This window comes from Leptinotarsa decemlineata, unplaced genomic scaffold, assembly GCF_025532065.1.
Source record: "Leptinotarsa decemlineata unplaced genomic scaffold, Ldec_3_MD MMD2_tig00000010_RagTag_RagTag, whole genome shotgun sequence".
NCBI lineage: Eukaryota > Metazoa > Arthropoda > Insecta > Coleoptera > Chrysomelidae > Leptinotarsa > Leptinotarsa decemlineata.
Window position 1 is genome coordinate 3,446,979 of NW_027412538.1, and position 23,728 is coordinate 3,470,706.

Below are 23,728 nucleotides of genomic sequence, written 5' to 3' on the forward strand. Positions count from 1 at the left end.
GGCGGTTGTTGTTGTGAAGCAGGGTCAGATCTCTTCTGTAGACCAAAGCCGGCTGCTGCTGACGAAATTTTCGGTTTGGGCCAGTTGCAGAAAGCTATAGTGAATCACTCCAGCCGCTGACCACCAAACAGTAACCACGGTGGTTTTTGATAGGTTTTCGTCTTCAGGAACTGCCTGAGTGGGTCATCGCTGTCCAACCACTGTTCTGAAAGTCTCCTGTTGTAGTGGATCCACTTTTTATCACACGTGACGATCGGACCCAAAAAAAGGATCACTTTGGTTGCGCAAAGCAATTTCGATTGTTCAAATTGTAGGTATAATAATAATTAGGTATATTATTTTTCCTTAACTATTGATTACCAAAACAGATGGGTTTCTGTTGAAAAAGGGAACCTTCATCAGCTTTCAGAAATAATTTTAGGTCAACCAGAGCCAAGCCAAACAAAAGAGAAAAGTCGTTAAAATTAACTGCTCGATGTTTAAGAAATCTGATATTTTTAAACATTCAACCTCATCATTCATTTCATTATCATGACGTTAAGGGTCCAAAATATATTATTCAGTCTGTGTACCCCATTTAGAATAACTGTCGTACCCTATTTAGAATAACTGTCAAGACGTACTTAAAAGTATAATAAATATCGAAATTTATTTTATGATTGTTCAGCTTTGATTTTAACATGATAAAATTAATGTCTGGAATAGTCTACATACTTCTTATTGGAGACAGAGAAAATATAAAAATAACCCTTGCAGTGACATCTATATATCAGTAGCAGGCTCACGACATTAGAAATATCGGGGAACAGTCGGGAATTCTTGCGGACTTATTCGCTGGACATGTAGAGGACGTTAAGAGTACCGGGTTTGGAAATAATTTCAGACTTTCTGATTGGTGGGAATTTTTATGAGATCATTTGAATTACATCCCCTAACAAAGTTAAATTTGGAAATTTTTGAGAAAGAATTAAGGCAGTCGTGCGCGGACCCCAGGGTCGTTTGGGGGCTCTTAAATGGGGCGGTTGGCCCCTTTGGGGAGGTTGCTGGGAAAGCTATTGAAGGGACTGTGTTGCTAGGTGTTTTAAGACACTGGGTCGCGAGGGGATTTTAGTAGTGATTAATATTTGCGGTTTATTTGGTTAGCTGACTTGAGGTAAAAAGTCAGGAGCGTACGAACTCAGAAGTAGGTCGGTTGGACTTTCTACGAAGTTCTGAGTAAATTCTAGAGGTACTGAAATACGAGGTAGTTCAGAGCACCGTTTTGCGATTGTTTCGGGATTGATAAATATTCGCGGTTTAGTTGAATTGAGGTGAGCGGAGAATTGTCTAGTTCAGTTGAATTTCCCACAAAGATTGGAAATTCTTGAGGAAGTTTTGTGTGGGTTGAAATATTTAGATAATTCATGTCACTGTTTTGAGAAGTGATATTGGTATTTGGGAGTTTGTCGCGTTTTATTTGGCTAACTGATTTGAGGTAAAATGTCAAGAGCGTACGAACTCAGAAGTAGGTCGGTTGGACTTCCTACAGAGTTTGTGAAATTATTGAGAGAACTCGCGAAGTGATCGGGTTTTGAAAGTATTCGCGATTTGATTCAATTTAGTTGATCTAGAGAACATTTTCAAGTTCCTGGTAACAGTTTGGGGCAGTTTTTGGGAAAGAGTAGCTTTTGTTGAAAACTTCAGGAGAGTCCATCTACGTTATTTATTGAGCATATTTAAAAACAATTGTGATATATATTGTATATGTTATTGCATGCGTATGTGTTTTTATATTTTCGAATTGGCACCTAGGGTATTATTGAAAATTCATTACTACGAATCGGGTTCCATTTTTCATTATTAGGTTAAAGCATTTTCCATACGTTATACAGGAAGGAGCGATTAGGTAGGTCTCTTAATAGTTCATTTTGTTTTTATAGCAGATCTAGTAGAATTCAGGCCAGGCATATCTGTGTCCTGAGTGATGTTATTTCAATTTTCAGAGAAATAATCCTGTCATTTAGTTTTAGTGGTTTGTTCATATTTTTCACATGATTATAAAATTATATATTTCTTTTTCTTTCATATTACACAGTTTGAATAATGTTCAGTGAAACAGATATAAAAGAATAGTATCGATATCATTTTGTGTAGGTTAAACTCCAGTTATTAATTTTTGTTGATTATTTTTTATCAATTGTTAATCCGATTATTCCGCCGACATTATTCATCAATAAAGTTGGTTTGTGAAAACTCCGCTAATATTATTTTATTCCATAACCAAGCCATTGCTCTATGAAGATAGAAAGGTAAAAAATTCAACTTCTGACCAAGTCGCCCACGTATTCTCAATCCGTGTGATCAGGACGGATTTCAAACTTTTTCTAATCTCCCCCATATACAGGGGGTGTATTTTTCTGGTGCGAGTATAACTGAGATAATTATTTTACAGTGCCTTCATTTCAAAACTACCCTTCCCTAGTATTTCGTTTAGCAGGGAGAATTTGCCGTAGGCGAAAAACACGTCAATTTAGATATCGAGGGGGAAGTTTAAAACCACTGCCAGTGGTATTTTAGGCTGGACCCCCTTACCCCTAGATACCCCCACTTAATAATTTTAAATGGCACCCCCTATCTTGTAATATATTATTTTATAGATCTTAAAAATCCTCACTCAACCCCGTTTAGAAAACTGAAATTGGTTTAACCGCTCTCGTAAAATAGGGCAAAAAGAAAATTAATTATAATAAAAAATAAAATAATAGTTATTGCAATTAAATGAATGTACCTTACTTTATTAGGTGTCAGTAATCCTGTGTCTTAGATCCTGAATGTCCTGCGGGGGAGTTTTGTATACCATTGTCTTCAAATAACCGCAGAGAAAGAAATCCAATGGCGTTAAATCCGGAGATCTCGCCGGCCATTCCAGAGCGCCTCTTCTGCCAATTCATTTGTCAGGATACCGTTGATCGAGCCACTGTCGAGCATGCAATGCGTAGTGTGGCGGTGCGCCGTCCTGTTGAAAATGTAAATTTTGTTCATCCAAGAGCGGGTTGTCTTCTTCATCAACTTGGCGTTCTAAGGACTGTGTTACATTTTCCAATAAGTTTAAATACAATTGACCAGTTAAATTTTCTTCAATAAAAATAGGGCCAATTATTTCGTTTCCCAGAATTCCAGTCCAGACGTTTATTTTTTGTGGATATTGCGAATGATCCTCTCGAAACAAGTGTGGATTTTCGTTATCCCATTATCTACAGTTATGATTATTTACAAAGCCATTAAAAAAAAAGTTGATTCATCACTGAAGCAAATATTTTTTATTGAATTCGGGTCATTTTGAATTCTCGCAGTCATTATTTCACGAAATTCAATTCTATCATAGTCATCGTCACTGAGTTGCTGAAGAATACTCATTTTGAAAGGAAAGAACTTGTTTAGTTTTAAAACTTTGTATATCGAACCAACTGAAATATTTACTAACTTAGCGACTTTCGAAATTGAAGTAGTAGGCTTAACGGCGAATTGTCCTAAAATCTCAATCTGTGCGGCTTTCGTAAGAACTCTTGACTGCTTTACTGCTTTGTACGAGCACACCTTTCTTCAGCACCATAAATAAAAATAATTTCATTTCTTTCTTGCAAAGTGTACACCATTACGATTTGTATTACTGTCAGTGCAACTGACACCACTTGACAAACAGTTTAAAATCAGGAATAACTAATTCTGATAAATGTTTTCACCATTTAAGTGTAACTGACGCCAAGAAGCAACTGTGTGCCCTTATCTCACTTTCAGTTATAGCAAAAAACTCATTGTGAAAAAGAGACATAAACATACCCTTATTGAGTCAGTGGTAGCGGTTCCATAAATTTTTGCATTTTGTTATAATTCATTTTCTTTTTGCCCTATTTTACGAGAACGGATTAACCAATTTCAGTTTTCTAAACGGGGTTGAGTGAGGATTTTTAAGATCTTCAAAATGATGTGTTACAAGATAGGGGGTGCCATTTAAAATTATCAAGTGGGGGTAACTAGGGGTAAGGGGGTTAAACCTAAAATACCACTGGCACTGGTTTTAAACTTCCCCCTCGATATCTAAATTGACGTGTTTTTTGCCTACGGCAAATTCTCCCTGCTAAACGAAGTACTAGAGGTGGGAAGTTTTGAAATGAAGGCAATGTATATCATTAGTAGTATATTTATAGGGATCGCCAATTCAGACCCGACGGTCATTTATTACAGTTGGTCACCTACTATTTCGAGCTTACTAACTTTCTCAATACGATTCAAACCATCAAAAACCGCATGGGAGCGACAGCTTCCATGCGCTGTCGTTTTTGATGAGCCAGTTTCCACCAGGGTCCTCAAATCCTCTTCCTATACTATAGGTAGACTACTTTGGGGCTCATATTCAAGGCTAGAATTTCCGGAACAAAATTTCGCAAACCAACGTCGTTGGTGCGTTCATTAATACTACCATTGCCAGTTCGATTTGAATTCGTAGAGAGAAATAGGCCGAAAATCGCTCAACGACATCATAAAGTAATAAGCTGAAAAGAGACGCAAAATCAAACTTTGGAAAAAAATTAACAGCATCAATTTATAGTGTACGAAATTCTCTATCGATCAGTAACTACCACGACACAAGAATAAATATTTCTCGAGATGTGGAGCTACAAAACACCTGTGGCATTAAAACGGACAAAATTTTTGAAAGAACCCAAGACTGAATTATAACAGACAAAATTAAAATGATAGTGTGCCATGTAAGTGAAAATTTCATATCAATTCTCTTTCATATACGTTGTGTAGTGTTTCTATGGATATTTGTTTAAATTCCATTACGATTATTTGGAGTACAAACTGAATGGGAAAATGGTTTTCGTGTACATTCTATATTCTTATGAAAGTAGTTGTTTCGAAAACATTTTTTGATCCAGTTTGTCTATTTATTAAGAGTTTTCAGTACTACTTCTTTTCTTTGAAAGTTTCCCACATTTTTTGGTCAATGATGGAGAAAGGAGAGAGCCAAAATATTTCTTTTTTTTTTCCTTTTCAGAATAACTGAATGTTAAACATAGGTTATGTTTATTCTTGTGGCCACTTAGGCCACATGTGACCCATTGTACATCCTCCCGAGGAGTTATCCTCCTAGGCATCGTCCATCCTGTCCTGTCCTGGAAGGTGTACAGGTCACTAGGAGGCATCTCCTTTATACTGGCAGGTGTAGGCCAAGACTCGCCGAACACACACTCTCTTTGGCAACCTTGAGGTGTATCACGGTGGCCTCCGCGAAGGTTTTAGAAGGTGCAGCGATATTACTTTCGTTGCGCTGCTTCTTCAACCTTCTTGGGGTTCCCTCCGTGGAGGTGCACAAGTGAGGGAGCCTTCCTGCCGGGATTGAATATCAGAAACTGAGTAAAATAATTTACTTTCACTCGCGGGAAGAACAAAAAACCACGACAATATATGAAAACAGACAGGACTAAGTTTTATCATCTGTGTTAGTTTCAATATGTCCGCTAGATAGATAGATAGATTTATTAGTGTGCTACATTATGTAGATGGGACAGGTCATATTTCACAGGTATAATATTAATTTGCAATATTATAAGATGCCATTTGAATAAAAAATAATGTGACACACATTGTAAAACAAACACATACATGTTAAAATATAAGTAAAAAAATACTGTGTAGAAACCTTTTTCTGATAGAAACTTGGGGTGGTAGTGCTTTCATATCGCATGGCAGCATATTAAAGAGACGAATACCAGCAAACATATAGGAGACTTTTTATACTTTGCGTGATGAGCATATGGATATTCCTAGTATGATAATTATGGACTTCCGATCTCGACTCTAGTTGTCTTCTATTTTCATGGATATACGTCAATGTTTTCAAAATGAACAAAAAGGCAACAATTAGTATTTTATTTTGACGAAAAATCTCTTTACATGACGTTCTGTAATCTAGATTGAAAATTAGCCTCTGTAACGCTTTCTGTTTTATGAGAATTCTGTCCACCTCAATTGCTAAACCTCAGACAGCAATGTTGTTGTAAATAATGTACTGAAACTTAGCGAAAGAAACTGATATCAGTGCCTTAGTATCTGATTTATTCTTAAGGGATTTAATGAGATAATATGATTGGTTCAATTTCTTGGATGTGAACTCTATAAGTTCTTGCCAAGTGGAATGTGAATTCATTATTGTTCCTAAGAATTTTGTTGAGCTTGTTAATGCCAAGGATTCATTCCGGAAAATGGAATTGAAATCATGTAGGCTTCGAGATGAATTTGCAAATTCCATGCAGACAATTTTTCTCGGGACAATGAACATTTCTAGAAGTAGAAGAGAAATTGAGTCACATTGTGATATTGTTTATCCTTAAAAAACAGTTGCTATCTGGCATATTAGCAATTTTGAATGTAGAATAATGATTATAGACGAATTCTCCTATGATGTTTTTGTATTTTTATATTCAAGAAAAGTTTGTTAACGGCCTTCACGCAACTGAATACCTATATTTTCTTATTTGAACAGGATTGTACTAGGAAGATCTATTTGACCGCATTATTATATTTGCTATTGCAACATACCAGCAGGTTGGCGTAATTACTTACAAATACTCACCAAACTATATATCTTATTTTAGCATGTAGAAGTCACAATAACAAATTGATTTCAATTTAAATATCCTTCAAAGGAATTTCGATTTTGGGGCTAGTTTCATGTCTAAGCAACTTGCAATGCAATTTATCAATTATTGGTCTGAGTAATAAGCAATCCTCTTGAAATATGAGAAGAAAAGCAATATTTTTTTCGATTTTTTCAATCGTACCGTCGATTTTGAGTAGAGATGATAGGATTAAATATATATTTTGTGATCTTACTGAGTAGTGGATGACCTTTTTGTGAACCTTTTGACATTTTGACCAAAGTTCGAACCTTCTCAGTGAGTATCGATTTGACAAGTATACCTACCATTCGATGACAGATGTCAAAAATTTATATTGTAATTTTTTATAGAAAACTCGGGTATCCAACCACCCAAACTGGCTATCGAAATGTGTCAAATCAAGTATAATTGATTCTCAATCAAAACCGATAACATTACGTTATACATATTGTACTTTTGGTTTTATCAGTGATAAGGACATGGACCTTGTGAATCAAAAATACGTTTTTACCTTGTCACTTAAAAGATACCGATCAACAAACAATAACCAATTAAATGAGTATGTGATACGGGAATCATTTTCATAGATTTTATAACGTTCAAGATGGTGAAGGCGAAAGCATATATTTTTGATAAACAATTTGATGGTTTTCCAAAAAAAGATGATTTAAAATTGATAGAAGAGGATTTGCCGCCAATCAAAAATGGAGGTGAGGCAATAGTCAGATTTAATATTTGCATTGCGAAAAATTTTAAGAGTGTGAGCCTTGAATTCTTGAATAATTGTGCAAATTATTAGAAAGAGGTGAAAGTAAATAATGTTGGAATTTCTCTATTTTCATTTGTTCAAAAACGTGTTTTATCTAGCAAGAAATTGTTGATTGATTATTTTTCAATTATCTGTTTATATATAATTAAAATATTTCTTTGGAATTCAAGGTTTGGCAATTGTATATTATTGTCGTAAAACATAAAAAAAATTGGCAATTCAGAAGAAAACATTCAGTGTCAAACTTTTATGTTTGGGTAAATATCAACCGTATTCCGATGATCAAGAAACAAATAACTTGCTTTAGTTTCGATAACAAACTCGAACCTGGAATTCCACTAAATAGACAAAAACTAGTCTTGAGTCGCGTATTTTGTTGTGAAATCTTTAGTTTCCACTACACCGTTTTAGTTTTCATGATACCTTCTCTAGACTATGTTTTAATAATGGGTTGCGATTTTCATCTATCTAATTTTTTGAGCGAAAGAAGCGAGAGTGAAAAATAAAATAAGGTACTAGATGAGACCATCATTAAGAAGACGAATAGTATATGGAACGGATAAATTCATGGCAGATTTGCTCCATCTCCATCTGATTTGCTCCTTCCAAAGAAAGGAAGGAAAGTAATCAATTTGAAAATAAGTAACTCTATACATGGATGTGTAGATCATGCAAAGAAGTAACTTTCAGACACAAACTGAAAGAAAGTCCTCCTGAAACAGCTACTTTCATATAAACATTGAATTACACGAAAGAAAAAAATTCTTTCGAAACAAATACTTCTATATGAACACTGAATTATACAGAAGATACTTTTCTCTATTCAGTTTGTATATCGAACATTTGTTGAGGAATAAGAATCAGATATCATTCACATGATATTCTACCATCCGTGAAAACCTACATTGTAATATATATATATATATATATATATATATATATATATATATATATATATATATATATATATTATATATATATATTATATATATAATAATGAACTTGTATCTGACAGTCATTCATATACATACAACTGTCAAACAATAACTGAAAATAAATGATTGATGTACAATACAGGGTGTGTTGCATTTTCAATCACCAACACATCTACATCAGCAGTTCGTGATCCTATAAATATGGGAGAACAAGAGGACGCCGCATTCTTGACTAACTTCGCGACTATCCATGTTCGTAGAAATCTTGAATCATTATTTGTAACATATAATTAGATTCTTGAATAACTTCGCGACTATCCACGTTAGTCGAAATCTTGAATCATGATATTCAAATGTCTTTATTGTGAATAAATTTGTATTCAATAAAGTTTATTTTTAAAAATATAAATTCAGTGAAAACCACATAACATCGCTGATCGTTTTCACATAGTCCTCTCTGTTTAAAAAACACAGACAAAGCATCTACACTTTTTGATCTTTCCGGCCGCTGACGAGACATTTCATTGTTGACAAAAAAGTCGCCCGTTATACAAAGTTTTCTGCGTACTCAGATTTGCCTCGAATAATCTAGTATACTTCAAAATAATTTTGTGACTGATAAACATCTCTTGATGTACATAACGTGGTGTTATGTCAGATTTTTGAAAAAACGTATATAATGAAGTAATTTTTTTTAGAATTCCTCGCAGAAGCCGTGTATCTTAGCGTGGATCCATATATGCGAGCGTACGCGCCCGATTTAAAATTGGGAGAAACTTTTTTGGGATCACAAATTGCCAAGTAAGATTTTTCAATCTCTTCATTTATATTTACGAATGCGGCTGCGTTTCGAAAATTTCATTATATACAGCGTGACTCACGTTCGATGGTAGGTTAGACGTTTCTGGAAAACGCAAAGCATGATTTTCCTGAAAATTTCACCTCTCACATTTCCTTACCTGTTCTATCGATCTAAAATTTTTCAGCATTGCGGCGGTGCCACTTCTATCAAAAAGTCCTAGCAACCAATAATCCTCCTTAAAATAACGTGAGTTGGCGTATGTAGTTGTAACATATGCCTTGTAATCCAAAGATCGTGTGTTGAAATCCCATGGACTCTATTTTTTTTTTATTATCAGCAGTAACGTTATACAGAAAAATTTGTATGATACATTTGTTAAAAGTGATTTTATTTTGCTCGTGAGTTTGCTCCACTTGCTGACGCTCGTTTTGCAATAATCCCCACTCACAAAATAAAATGCCACTTTCAACACTTGTAGGTAAAACATGAATAACTATTTTTCCACCAAAACGGCTTTATTAAGAAAACTTGACGATTTAGGTATAGGGATATGTATATCATCTTGAAGCATTTTTAACCACTTTTCAATTTATCGAGTAATATACATGGGGTTTCATTTGAAAAAATGAAGTTTCGAGTAATTTTATGCACAATGGAAATACTAGTAATTTTAGCACGCCCTGTATGTCGATTTCTTGGTGTTATTTGAATATTCGAGTTTGTCCAAACTATCATCGAAATATCAACTTTTCATGAATTGAGAGTACTGATGTAGGTACTTAATTTCAATTGAGGCTGTTTTGGACCATATTTAGCACAATTTATTTTTCATCTCGAAAACAGATAGAGATAGGTATAGGACATTATTAACAAGATAGGTATTGAAATACCAGAGCGATTCCAAAAATGTATTAATATACGGGGTGTTCCATTTAAAAAAATAAAGTTGCTAGGTTTTTTTGATGGAAGTGGCAACGCCGCAATGCTGAAAATTTTTATATCGATAGAACAGGTAAGGAAATGTGAGAGGTGCAATTTCAGAAAAATCATGCTTTGCGTTTTCCAGAAACGTCTAACCTACCATCGACCGTGAGTCACGCTGTATAATATTGGGGCTTTTTAAATATTCATCATATCAACTTCTTCGAAGGATCATCGATAGTAAAAACCCCAAATACCCTGTGGGCCAATACGTCATAGGTCAATTCGGATGGAGAACTCACACCATCGCCACTGGAAACATTTTGGGTATGACTGGTAGAGGAAGAGCACCGACTCTAGTCCCCAAACTTGGAGATCTACCGTTATCTCTTGCACTCGGAGCCGCTGGAATGGTGGGGTGAGTACATTCTATAGTCAATAATCAACGTGAAGAGATCAGTTCAACTTCAAGGGGTTATACTTTTTCTCCTAGTTTCCAAGATTCTAGAACGTTTCTAAAATAGGTGAAATATTTATAAACACATGAGACTGAAGCTAAGTTCAGTTGGCAAATCTCCTCATGACCTCTACATACTCATGAGCGGCTAGTAGAACCACCTGATATAATGTCATGCAATATTGCCGTGCAATAGTCCGTTTTCAAAGTAAAAAGGAGTTCCACTGAGTGCACTATAATTTGGAACTTCATCACACTTGAACACGTTGAATTTTATAATTTGAAAGATAGAATTTAAAGCTGACGTTGAATGAATACAGCAAAAATACTTTCATCATCACTATACCTGATCACCGACCACTGGTGAAAAATAACAGTTTCTGAAGAGAAGCTAGGAGAGCTGCGTTCTTTCTCTGCCTCTCTCTCTCTAGGTTTATTGGACGTTGCCTCCCACTCGGCGCATTTGTCCATCCTCTTCCTACCAAAGTTGATAGGAGCTTCGTCTGGGGGGCGAAGCGGTCTTGCTCGAAGCAATGCTGCCACCCTTTTTTGTCAATCTTATTTATTATGAAAACACTAATTTTTTTATTAAGTCGCCTCCTTCTCTTCTATCACATATCTTTCTTATAATTTATGCAATTCTATTCACACATGGACATCCGGTCCACCCCGGCTACTAAGCGGCGTGAATGGGGGTAGTTATTATGTATATCCACTTTAGCACTCACACATGGACATCCGGTCCACCTCCGCCTCCATCAGACATGAATGAGAGTGATATTCCTCTTCAAACACTTATGAAGCTTTTCACAAAATATTAATTTTAATGGTGGCACGTTCTATGATGGCGGACCGTTACAACACAAACTGAGTTCCATCTACAACAAAGGCATCCGCATACCTTCTTTGTGAATGGTCGTTATCGGCCCGTCCGTCCACCACCATATCATGAATGAAACTCCGAGCTTATTTCCTTTACTTGCTGTTATCCTGCGTTCTTTTACTCGCTGTTATCCAAGTACTCAATTTTTTGCGTATTTGTGTTTCATGAAGTGCTGAACTATGATTTGTTCAGAGAACAAATACTCGAGAATAATGCAAAGCGCACACTGCGACAGCACGGCACTTGACGGGAACATGCCGGAAAAGGAACGTGACATGAATTTTCGTTTTTCTTTCTATTGTTTCATACGGGGGGGGGGGGGGGAGCAATGCAATGCGCACACTGCGGCATGACGGATACATTGCCATTTACTTCGCCCCCTGTTTCAGTTGTTTCCATTTTTTCTTCTATCTCCTGCCAAGCATTTTATTTCATTTCTACATGGTAATATAATTTATTCGATAAATCAAACAATACAGATATTGTTGGATTTCACATATCAATTTTTCCTAGAAATTCTCTGTATTTTTGTAGCGACAATCCGGTGGCTGAAGGAAAGACTCGTGAATATCTCGTGGTGTCTTCATTGAGCACTAAAATCCAAGGGCAAACATGAAGTTTTTGCTTTTCGATCGGAGACGGCCTGCCCCAAAAACTCCCCCACCCCATAATAAACAATGGAAAAAGAAGCGAAACTTAATGCCGTCCGTCTTCGCTCGAAAACTCCCTGTGACTGTTCCAGAGGTTCCTTCCACCTCTGTTCCTTTCCTCCTCATGCTGCATGCTTAACCTTGGATTTCAATGCTCTACGAAGACACCACGAGATATTCACTCGTTTTTCCTTTAGTTCTCTGGATACGAGAATACGGAGAATATCGAGGAAACATTGATATGTGTAATCCAACAACACCCTGTACTGTTTCATTTGTCCAATAAATTATATTACGATGTAAAAGTTGCAATTAGAATATCCTCCTCACCGGATGAGGTGTCAGAATCCGACAGGGAAGTCATCGTAAACAATACTAGTATCGAGCTATTAAATACGGGAGGAGAAATAAAAAGAGGAACCGAGTAGGAAGGAAAGGACTTCATAGAATAAAAATTATAGAAGTAATTTCTTCTTCGATTCAAGCTGCGCATATAAAAATTACAAGTCACACATAGACAAGGATAACATATCAGATGTCTACAAAACTAATATGCGGATCATGTCCAAATGTTCATATATGAAGGGCTTCAAGAAATTTTAAAAAAGGATCTCCGAACTTAAAAGTAGTTTTGAATTAAAGATGAACTCCAACTATACGAGCCCCTTTTTAGAGAACAATCACGATTTCAACACTGATTGCAACATACTTCATACAGAAAATAAAGGACATACATGTAACCTGCAGGAGTCTCTGGAAATTGATAGGGGCAAACATTCAAATTCCCCACTTAATGACCAATAAGATGTTAACAACTCCATTGTGTAAATGACAATGTGCACAAGTCAATATGCAATCCATCTAGACTCCAGAGAGCTTTGCCTGGGCCGTTTTCTGTAAAGCCTTCGGCGACCAGGCAATTGCACCATAAATGATCATTGGTCTGACAATCATCACATAAATCCAATGGATTTGTTTGAAACCTGAAGTTCCACCACAAATCCTTTGACATGTCCGTAGGGACAGTCTGGCTTTGTGTGAAACTTTTTCCAAGTGAGCGTTCCAGTTTTTTATCAAGGACAATGCCAAAATATTTCCAAATGGATTGACCTCACCATTGAGGGAACAACGTCCAACGTGCTTTGGAGGATATTACAAGCTACCCTTCCCGACGTGGACCTTGCCAAGATGACAAGGTCATCTGCATAAGCTTGCAGATCTATTTTTCTTCTGTCGAGGGCATTACTACCGATGAAGATACTTTGTTAGCGAAACGCGGCTAGAATAAAAATTTAATTTGTGAAAACTGCTTAATTATCCTCATGGATGGTTTTATTAATTTATGACACTACAGTCTTCCATCATATGGGTTTGAGAAAGCCTAAAACTATGCATATTCCAGCAAATGAACCCACAACAAACGCGTATAATCGACGAAAAAGATCTATTAATCTATTGAAATTAATTTTTTGTTGAAATTGTATAAGTCTATGATCCAGTAAAAGTCTGAAACGTCCTCACTTCTTCCCATTATTGCGTCAATTTTAAGTAGCATCTAACAGCTGGATTGAAGAACAAATTACTATTTCTTTATCAAAAAAAAGGAATTTAAAGCTGACGTAGAGCTGACGTAGTTCAGCACTTTATGAGACACTGATATGCAAAAAATTTTACGACATGGATAACATCAAGTGAAGGTCGCAGCTCTCATATCCTCACTTCAGAAACTTCTTACTTTTCACCGGGTGTGGTGGCCAGTTATATAGAAAAAAGTATTTTTGTTTATGATATAGCGGAAAGTATTTTAATATTCATTCTACATCAGCTCGAAATTCTCATTCAGATTAGATAATTCAACTCATTCAAGTGTGATATTTCCCTCAGTGGAGCTTCCGTTCACTTTGAAAACGGCAAATGAGAAATCACATATATAAGAATGGTAATACACGGTCGGTAGCCGGGTGGTTCGACGTGGGTGCCTTGTTCACTCAGTCAATAGGCCGATGTGTGAGTCGAGCCACAGGCTGAACGCTCGATTTTCACTTGCTACCTCCCAACCCGTTTTAGGAAACACACGTTAAAAGGTTAGACCTCATTAATCCTTAGCTCACACAAGTTTCGACTTTTGAAGTTTGTCGTTCGTAGGGGTGCGATAGCTGGTTAATGGAAAAAAAACATATTTTAAACATAACATACTACCTGAGCTGAAAAGTCTCGGGCCTGTCAAATAGATGACGCTAGTTTCATTGCATTCACCATTTTTTTCAGTCAGTACTAACCTTTGAAAGAAAGCTGTTGAAATTTCATGATATTCTACTCATAAGTTTGTTAGTTATTGTGCTGAGAGTGACATTACATTTGTGATTTTCAAAACAATGAATCAAAAACAATTTCGTGTTTAAATTTCACCCTGCTTCTTGATGGGAAAAAATACCGTTTCAAGGAAGCAATGGCTTGGAAAAGTGTCATAAGGACTCCGCTCCATCGGAAACAACAATTGAACGTTGGTTTGCTGACGTAGAGACACGACCACAAACGTGGTCGTAGAGACTCCTATGATGCATAACGCAGTGGACGTCCAAATGAGGCAATAACACCAGAAAACAAATAAAATCCACGAAATTGTTTTGAATAATCGAAAAGTGAAGTTGCATGAGTTATCTGACATAAAAAAAAGAGTTGGCTTCATAATGCATGAGCATTTGAGTACGAGAAAGCTCTGTTTAAAGTGGGTGCCGCGCGTGCTCACTGTTGACCAAAAACAAGAACGTCTTGATGATTCTGATCAGTGTTTGGCTATGTTCAAATGAAACAAACCGGAATTTATGCGTCGATATGTGACATTGGATGGAACATGGATCCATCACTTCACCTCGGAATCAAAACGATCGTCATGTAACTGGGCAGCTACTGGTGAACTTCGTTCAAAGCACCGGAAGCACAACAATCGGCTGAAAAGGTTATGACCTCGGAATTTTAGGATGTGCGTGGTATAATACTCATCGACTATCATAAGAAGAGAAATACCATCAACAGAGAATATTATATAGCGTTATTGGAGCGTTTGATGGCCGAAATTGCAAAGAAACGACTGCATATGGCAAATAATAAAAATGTGTACCAGTGTGAAGGTAGCCATGGGTTTCAGCCACGAATTGGGGGAATTCACCATTAACGGAAAGGAGTGCGCCAAGCCACCATTTGTCGTTAAAATTCATTGTCTTTTATGACAATAATTTCATAGCCATCCATGGAAATTTCCACATGAAACGATAGTTTTCAACGTTTTCAATAATACCTTTACAGTCCTCGATTTTGTCGCGGAAAAAAAAACATTTTCTGTGACCATATAGATACGACGAATACTTTCGTTTTATGTGAAAATAACCCCAGCAGCACAAACTTTTCAAAAGATATATTTTTTTTTATCAAAATAATTGAATGGGTTGCAAGGAGGGGTATTTTTCCGCGACAAAATCGAGGACCATATAGGTATCATAGAGTTACAGGGAATGTTTTTTTCCGCGATAAAACGTAAAGGTATTATTGAAAACTATCGTTTCATGTGAAAATTTCCATGGCTGGCCATGAAATTATTGTTATAAAAGACAACTTTTCATGGCTAGCAATGAATTTTAACGACCAATGGTGGCTTGGCGCACTCCTTTCCGTTAATGGTAAGTTCCCCCAATTCGTGGCTGAAACCCATGGCTGCCTTCACACTGGTAAAATTTGTTTCATCAAGACAACGCACCGTGTTACAAGTCAATCAAAACAATGACAAAACTACATGATACGACCTTGAAATTGCATCAACATCCACTGCTGAAACCGAGGCATATTTTGAGGCAAAAGATAAATCGTTTCACAAAAGTAGAATCATACCAATCATTCTAGCCCCGCTGAAATGATTGTGTAACTCTTGATGGAGATTATGTTAATGAATGAAGCCAATTTTCAACAAAAAAAACCCATTTTCTTTTCAAGGCCCGGGATTTTTCAGACCATGGTTACCAAATGCTTCTACTAGTAGCTCTGTTAAGAATATTAAGAAGACATGAGGAGATTTGCCAACTGAGCTTAGCTTCGGTCTCATGTGTTACAAATATTTTAGAGAAATTTTAGAATTTTGGAAACTAGAAGGGGAAGTATGGACCAGTACATCAGGTTCCTTTCGACAACATTCTACTAGTAATAGGGGAGCCTAATAGGGGAGTCCAAGCGGGGATTTTGAGATTTACTAAAGCGCGGCAGACTAATATACTTTTATACCTTGTACCCGGTTAACTACCTCCCCCCATATATAAGGCCGCCCGTGAAGGATAAAGGATTAGATTAGTAAAAAAAAAATTGATTACAGAAATTATTGAGCGCGTCAGATTAAGGTAGGGTGAGTTAATTACATGCTGAAAAGTGTATATTCTAGTAATCTGACAATTTTAGAGTGACGTAAAAAAAGGGGAGGGCACAAAGTTGTAAAAAAATAACGTCATTTCGATATTCACGAGCGCAGCAATTTTTTTTATTTTCAAGGAAATAATTCAAGGATAACGAAAATTATATAATCTGACGATTTCCGCAAGCCGAAATAACAAAAAATCGTCGACAAAGTTTAATGTGTGCAGCTGTATGATACCTATATTTCCCTCTCCGAGTTTCTATTCCTCTTTCACTTTTTCTTTATCTACTTTCTCACTGCGTCCCCAATCTGAATTCTGTTGCCATGACGCCATCGCAGTTGATCAGTTAATTAATCAATTGATTATAAAAAATTAATTTTTTTGAGCATTAATTATTCTACTTAAAAAAACATACACTTATTTATTTGCATGGTATTTCCTGAGCTTTTCAATTATTTAAGTTCAATGATTTAAAAAAAATATATTTTTTTGTCAGATTAGGCGAATCCCTCTAGATAATCATCCGATTATGAGTCTAGAACATTAGGATGAACCATATATATATACAGGGTGTCCCTGGACTTGCTCTTTTCCTCTCGGGAATGTATAGATGGGGTCAAAATATCACCAGTACTTCATATAACTTTTTTCCTAAAAGTCTTCGTAACCAAGTTACGGGCCCTCGAAGTTACAAAATGAAAAATGTTTTTCTTTGATAACTTTTCAAGTGAATATTCAAAATCATCCAAATTTTGGAAACTGACTAAACAAATGAATTCCGTCGATGAGCTTTCATGCAGGAGTCAGTTGTTTTGCTACAAAGTCAGGAACGGACTACCCCCGATGGTCCACACCCCAAAACTTTGAAATGACAGATATTTTTCAATATTTTTCAACAAAATAAGGTTACTTGGACAATTTTATGAATAAAAGTACTCGTGTGGAAAGTCGATCGGAGCAACGAGTCTTGATAAAAATGTAGTCTACTCGACGACATCAAACCCGCTCGTCCACCATTATTTGAAATGAATAATTATCAAAGCAGAAATAATAATGATAACGTTAATTCAACAACATTTATAACAGGAATAATACAAAGTATGCTAAAATGAAGTCGTAAACAAAAAGTACAGTACCTATATGGAAGTTTAAGTCACAATTGTGATAGCAGATATTTTTTCAAAAGAAATATCAAGTTCTGTAGATTCGTGGTGTTTTTAAACTAACAAGCTACTCTACTATGAAATATCGAATTCATTCCATATTTTGTATGTACATAATACGTGTGGAATAATCACGTTTCGTGTTGATCAGTTATCTGAATCTCATGAAACTCAACATTCGAATGTTTCAAATTCTTCTTCACAGCTAAACTGTTGAGGAGTTTCACTGATAATTAGAATTTTATGGGAGAAATTCTTCAACACGAATCTAAATTTAGCTGAAAAAACGCACATCGGAAAAAATATTTACTATACTAATAAAAAGCAAACGAATGAACTACAAAAACGGCTGCACATGATCAGGTGAAAAATATCCAGGGAATAATTATGTTCCATTTCTTTCACAGATGTTGACAAAAAAACCTTTTAGGAAGTTTTGATAAAAAATGAGAAACTGGAATGCGATTTTGTTTTGTTGAGTGGTGTGTTGTCATATGACTATCATTGTATTGTCAATATTCATAGGATATTTTGAATTTTTTTTGATATGGCCGAACAGTTTACATTCAATGAATATGCAGATATGCATGTATTTTATGGACGAGCATTTTGTAATGCTGCAGAAGCTCGTCGTCTGTATTCCGAGCATTTTCCCAATCGAACGGTACCGTCAAGAGAAACATTCGAGCGTGTCGATCGCAGCTTGAGGAAGACAGGTATGTAATAATTGATAATTAATTTGAGCACGTTGTTTTATTTCGATATTATTGTAGGTACTGTTTTGCCAAAACGAGGTGGTGAGGGCGCTCCTAAGACTGTACGTACCGTTGTATTGGAAGAAAATATTTTGGAAGCCGTCGCTGATGATCCTTCAATGAGCATCAGAAATCTATCAGAACAGTTCCATACATCCAAGTTCACTATTCATAGAATAATTAGGGAACAACTGCTCCACCCATTTCACATCCAGAAGGTACATGCCATGACACCTCAAGATTTTCCAGCACGACTGGAATATGCCAATTGGTTCATGGATAGGCAAAGAGAGGATATGACTTTTATTAATCGAGTTTTATTCACTGATGAAGCAGGTTTCAGTAGAGATGGAGTTATCAACTCTCATAATCTCCATTTATGGGCCGAAGAAAATCCCCATGGGATATTGCAAACCAAACACCAACGGAAATTCAACGTGAATGTTTGGGCTGGTATCATAGGAAACCATCTCATAGGACCATTCGTTCTACAGGACCGATTGAATGGAGAACGTTATTTGGAGTTCATTCAGAACGATTTGAATGGACTTTTGGAACATGTTCCATTGCAAAACCCGAAGAGATATGTGGTTTATGCATAATGGCGCTCCTCCTCATTTTAGTTTGATTGTGCGTGACCATCTGAACCATATTTTCCACAATAGATGGATTGGTAGAGGTGGGCCATATTCATGGCCATCGCGGTCTCCGGATTTAAATCCATTGGATTTCTTTCTGTGGGGGCATCTAAAAAGCCTTGTTTACGCTACACCTATTCACACAAGAGATGCATTGTTGAATAGAATAACATTACATTGTGAAGCCATACGAAACGAACCTGGAATGCTATTTCAAGTACAGAGAGGGTACTTCGCAGACTAAGAAAATGTATAGAGAGAGAAGGTGGTCATATCGAGCAGTTTCTGTAGCGGATTTTTCATTTCTGTTTGCTCTTGAGGCTCTTGAGTTTCGTTAGTTAAACGTATTTACATTATAAAAATTCGTTATGAACATTTTACCTATCATTTCCATTTTCTCAAAAACTAATATTTTTGAATAATGGTAGACATCTCAGGATAAATGTTGTTGAATTAACGTTATCATTATTATTTCTGCTTTGATAATTATTCATTTCAAATAATGGTGGACGAGCGGGTTTGATGTCGTCGAGTGAAACTACATTTTTATCAAGACTCGTTGCTCCGATCGACTTTCCACACGAGTACTTTTATTCATAAAATTGTCCAAGTAACCTTAATTTGTTGAAAAATATTGAAAAATATCTGTCATTTCAAAGTTTTAGGGTGTGGACCATCGGGGGTAGTCCGTTCCTGACTTTGTAGCAAAACAACTGACTCCTGCATGAAAGCTCATCGAAGGAATTCATTTGTTTAGTCAATTACCAAAATTTGGATGATTTTGAATATTAACTTGAAAAGTTATCAAAGAAAAACATTTTTCATTTTGTAACTTCGAGGGCCCGTTACTTGGTAACGAAGGATTTTAGGAAAAAAAGTTATATGAAGTACTGGTGATATTTTGACCCCATCTATACATTCCCGAGAGGAAAAGAGGAAGTCCAGGGACACCCTGTATATATATATATATATATATATATATATATATATATATATATATATATATATATATATATCTTAATCTGACGGGCTTGAGTATTTCAAAATGGCGAATTTTTTTGCACATTATAATAATAGCCGCGAGTTTGTGTCAGATCGAAATCGTCAGATTATTGAATGAGAGCTTTTTTTGTTGCACTTAACACCCCCTTAGAAAATCTAACGTGCTCGATTAAATTTTTTTCTTTTCACTTTCAACATTTACGTACAACCACCCATATCATGCAAACGATCAGATTACCATACCAACATTATTAAAAATACGTAGGACATGATACTATCAATATCTGACGCGATCGAGTATGTCCAGTCAAGAATATTTTTTTACATATTTAAAAATCTATAGCAGCTTCCCCCACCGACGGAAAGTTATATATTATATAACATTTTTTATTCTTATCATCTAAGCTTTGCAACCTAAAATGTCTGTCTCTATGACGCTCGAGTAAGTCCCCATTTTGCATCGTGGGCTCCCCTACTATAGCCAGGATTTTATTCTCTTTAGTTTCTAATGAAAATGAAATTCGGTCATGAAAACATATAAACTCATAAACGACAACTTGAGGCTAAATTGATTGACTCTACTCTGACAAAAGCATGAAAATATGTTTAAATCAGTTTTTTAAAATAAAAGTTATCTCTGATTATCAATCCACTTTTTATGACTTCAAAGTTGTGTTTTACTTTTATAATTCAGTTTTGATCCAATAATACAGTTTCAAATGAAATAATTCTGTTATATATTCTAGCAACACAGCCTATTTTGGTCTGCTTGAATTGTGTAAGCCCCAAGCGGGAGAAACAGTTGTCGTTTCTGGAGCAGCAGGAGGTGTTGGCAGCCAAGTTGGACAGATTGCCAAAATCAAAGGATGTAGAGTAATAGGGATAGCAGGATCCAATGAAAAAGGCAAATGGTTAGTAGATGAACTTGGATTCGACCATTTTATAAACTACAAAACCGACAACATAGATGAGGCCCTCAAGAAATTTGCGCCTGAAGGTGTAGACTGTTACTTTGATAATGTAAGTAAATTTGCTGATGAAATTCAATCCATCTGAATTGCTTATTGAACCTTCATCTTATTTTGAAGAAAAACCCCCGAAAAGTCCAGGCGAATCCTTATAGAGGTTTTATATTCAATTTCAGGGGTTCAAAATAAATATAGTTTAAAAAACTAAAAGAAACACTTTTAAAGAATATCTTACTAAAAAGTTGAAAATAATTTTTTTTAATAAGTTTAAAACAATAACGAACGAAAAATACTAGTATTATTGTGAAAAAAGCGACGGGCGCTTGATATACAAAAAATATGGCACAAAGCGCAGACGCTTTTTTACAAAAATACTAGTATATTTCGTTCGTTTCTGTTTTAAGCTTATTTACGTAAAAAAAGAGCAGGTAGTCACAATAAGGAATATGGGATGAATGAAAAATATTGTATGACATACATAACACGTGATTCAATTGAATAAGAATGTCCGTACGCACAAATTTGAAATTCAGTATTTACGTTACTCCAACTTTCAGAAAAAATGATGCCATACTGTAAGAAATTGTTCAAATGTTGCATAAAATTTTATAATTGTTCGTATATCACCTATGGCATGGAATTATAACAATTATGTTTCTAATCATAAAAACAACTACTAGACCAAATTTTGTGGTGAAAGTTTTTCGAATTTTCAAAAATGACACGTTTGAAGGGGTATGGCGGGTATTTTGGACCGTCGGAATAGTATGGCGTGGTGATTTTTGTACAAAATTAATGAAAAACATTTGTTTAAAAAATTAGCCTGTAAGAACAAAATAGAAAAAACATTAAAAAGTATGGCGAGTCTTAACACCCACAGGAGAAGTATGGCGTATAACGAGCGCCTGATTTTTTGTTAAAATACCGATAAACTGAAGAAATTTTGTGAAGAAAATTGTTTGATACCTACTGATTTTCGGACAATATCAATTAATTATTCTGCAATTGCGTCCCGCGCACCACTGGTAAGAACATACTTTTCCTTTCATTTATTACGTATATGAACCCCCTTAGAAGCGCCTACTATAAGAAATGACTTACCAAACTCTTCCACCATTTCCCGGTCTATAACTTTTTCATTGTTAATAAAGATTTCAAGACGAAACTGACATTGACAGTCACCATGGCCCCAATAAAAAAAGACGGTCTTTTTCAAAACTATTTTCCGGGTTTTCTGGCTGTGGTCTGCAGGTTTTTATGCATGACGTTTCGTTTACTACTGCGGTAAATTATCAAAGGCGAAAACAACCTACGCATTTAAAAATATGGTGTACAATTGGGAAAGAAAAAGTAATTTATTTGACCGTATGAAAGGAAGTAGTTGTTTCGGAAGGACTATTTTCAACTAACTCAATCTAGTTATCCTAAAAAACAAGTCACCCAGTGAAAAATGAAAAAGAACAATATAATTATTAAAGATGAAGATAAATATATATGTTTTATAAGCAGCAGTTAACAAGATAAATTTTATAGGTTGGTGGAGAAATAAGCAGTACTGTTATTCAAAATATGAATAAATTTGGAAGGGTATCAGTTTGTGGCGCTATTTCAGGCTATAATGAAAAAGTTAAAGGTAACTATTTTATTGTGAATTAAATTCAAGTCTTATTTGTTAGAGGTATTATTTAGTATGTATTCAACTTTATATTTTTCAGCTCCATCAATATATGGAAAAGTAGTGAGCAGCGAATTGGTAATCGAAGGATTTCTTGTAACTAGATGGTTGGATAGATGGAATGAAGGAGTGCAGCAGAATATAAAATGGCTGAAAGAAGGAAAACTCAAATACAAGGAAACCGTAACAGAAGGATTTGAAAATATGTTTACTGCTTTCACTGATATGTTGAAAGGTGTCAACACAGGAAAAGCAATCGTCAAAGTGTAGTTAATGCCAAAATATATATATAATCAAACAGAGCTCGCATTAAGAATATTACCAAAGAAATGAAATAATTTGGAAAACCTTTAATATACAATTTTCCTCCTACATAACATTTACCAAAAGTAATCTGGTTTCAATAAGTCAGGTTTTTGTGTTCCTGGGTCAGTGATAAAAAAGAGAGCCATGAGATGAAGTTCACTAATGAGTGATGTATGAAAAAATACATGAATGGTTTATACAGCTTGTCAATAAATACTTAGTCTAAATGTTTAATTTAACAGTAGTATTTAAACTAAGGTAGGCTTACATCATTTGTCCCATTTCTAGGTAACTTTTTTTAATAGACAGCATCAACTACTGGGTCATTACTCAGCTGGGAACGTCAATTCTCAGTTATGTATGGTAGAAGTTAGTTTGTTTTATAAAATTCAACGTATTTTTGATTCGGGCCACATCATTCAATAAGCATTCTTGTAGTGTGTTAGGCATATTCAGTGTCTGCCTAAGTTGTTCATAAACTTGACATTCGATTGAGATGTGATGACCGTCTCTATGCTATTGCAAATGTTGCATACTTCTGGTCTATTGCTCCGTAATAGGTATAATTAAATGAGACAGGTATGTCTTATTTTCAAGCTGGTTAGTATCACTTGTTCATGTCGGGTCAACTTGCACAGAGAGTTTGTTTTGTCTACCTGCTGTTTGACAGGCTTCGTTATTAGCTGCTTCATTTCCAGAGATTCGGACATGTCTTGGTGACCAAATGAAGTATAAATTT

The 23,728-nt window shown here is 35.6% G+C and overlaps 2 protein-coding genes across 2 annotated transcripts in view; one reads left to right on the forward strand and one right to left on the reverse strand.

Annotated features, from left to right (window-relative positions):
* The window catches only part of Art8 (Arginine methyltransferase 8), a 35,683-nt gene that overhangs the window by 10,570 nt on the left and 1,385 nt on the right, over positions 1 to 23,728 (reverse strand). The gene's annotated exons all lie outside the window — the stretch shown is intronic.
* LOC111510941 (prostaglandin reductase 1) lies at positions 6,990 to 22,985 on the forward strand. Its single transcript, XM_074171281.1, has 6 exons — positions 6,990 to 7,375; positions 9,068 to 9,170; positions 10,322 to 10,510; positions 20,787 to 21,060; positions 22,542 to 22,641; positions 22,724 to 22,985. The coding sequence occupies exons 1-6, from the start codon at positions 7,270 to 7,272 to the stop codon at positions 22,951 to 22,953; spliced, it is 1,002 nt and encodes a 333-aa protein (XP_074027382.1). The 5' UTR covers positions 6,990 to 7,269; the 3' UTR covers positions 22,954 to 22,985.

Coding starts and splice junctions, on each gene's coding strand:
- LOC111510941 (XM_074171281.1), top strand. CDS start 7,270: ATGGTGAAGGCGAAAGCATATATTTTTGATAAACAATTTGATGGTTTT. Junction 9,171..10,321: donor TTGGGATCACAAATTGCCAA/GTAAGATTTTTC, acceptor ACTTCTTCGAAG/GATCATCGATAGTAAAAACC. Junction 21,061..22,541: donor TAGACTGTTACTTTGATAAT/GTAAGTAAATTT, acceptor TAAATTTTATAG/GTTGGTGGAGAAATAAGCAG.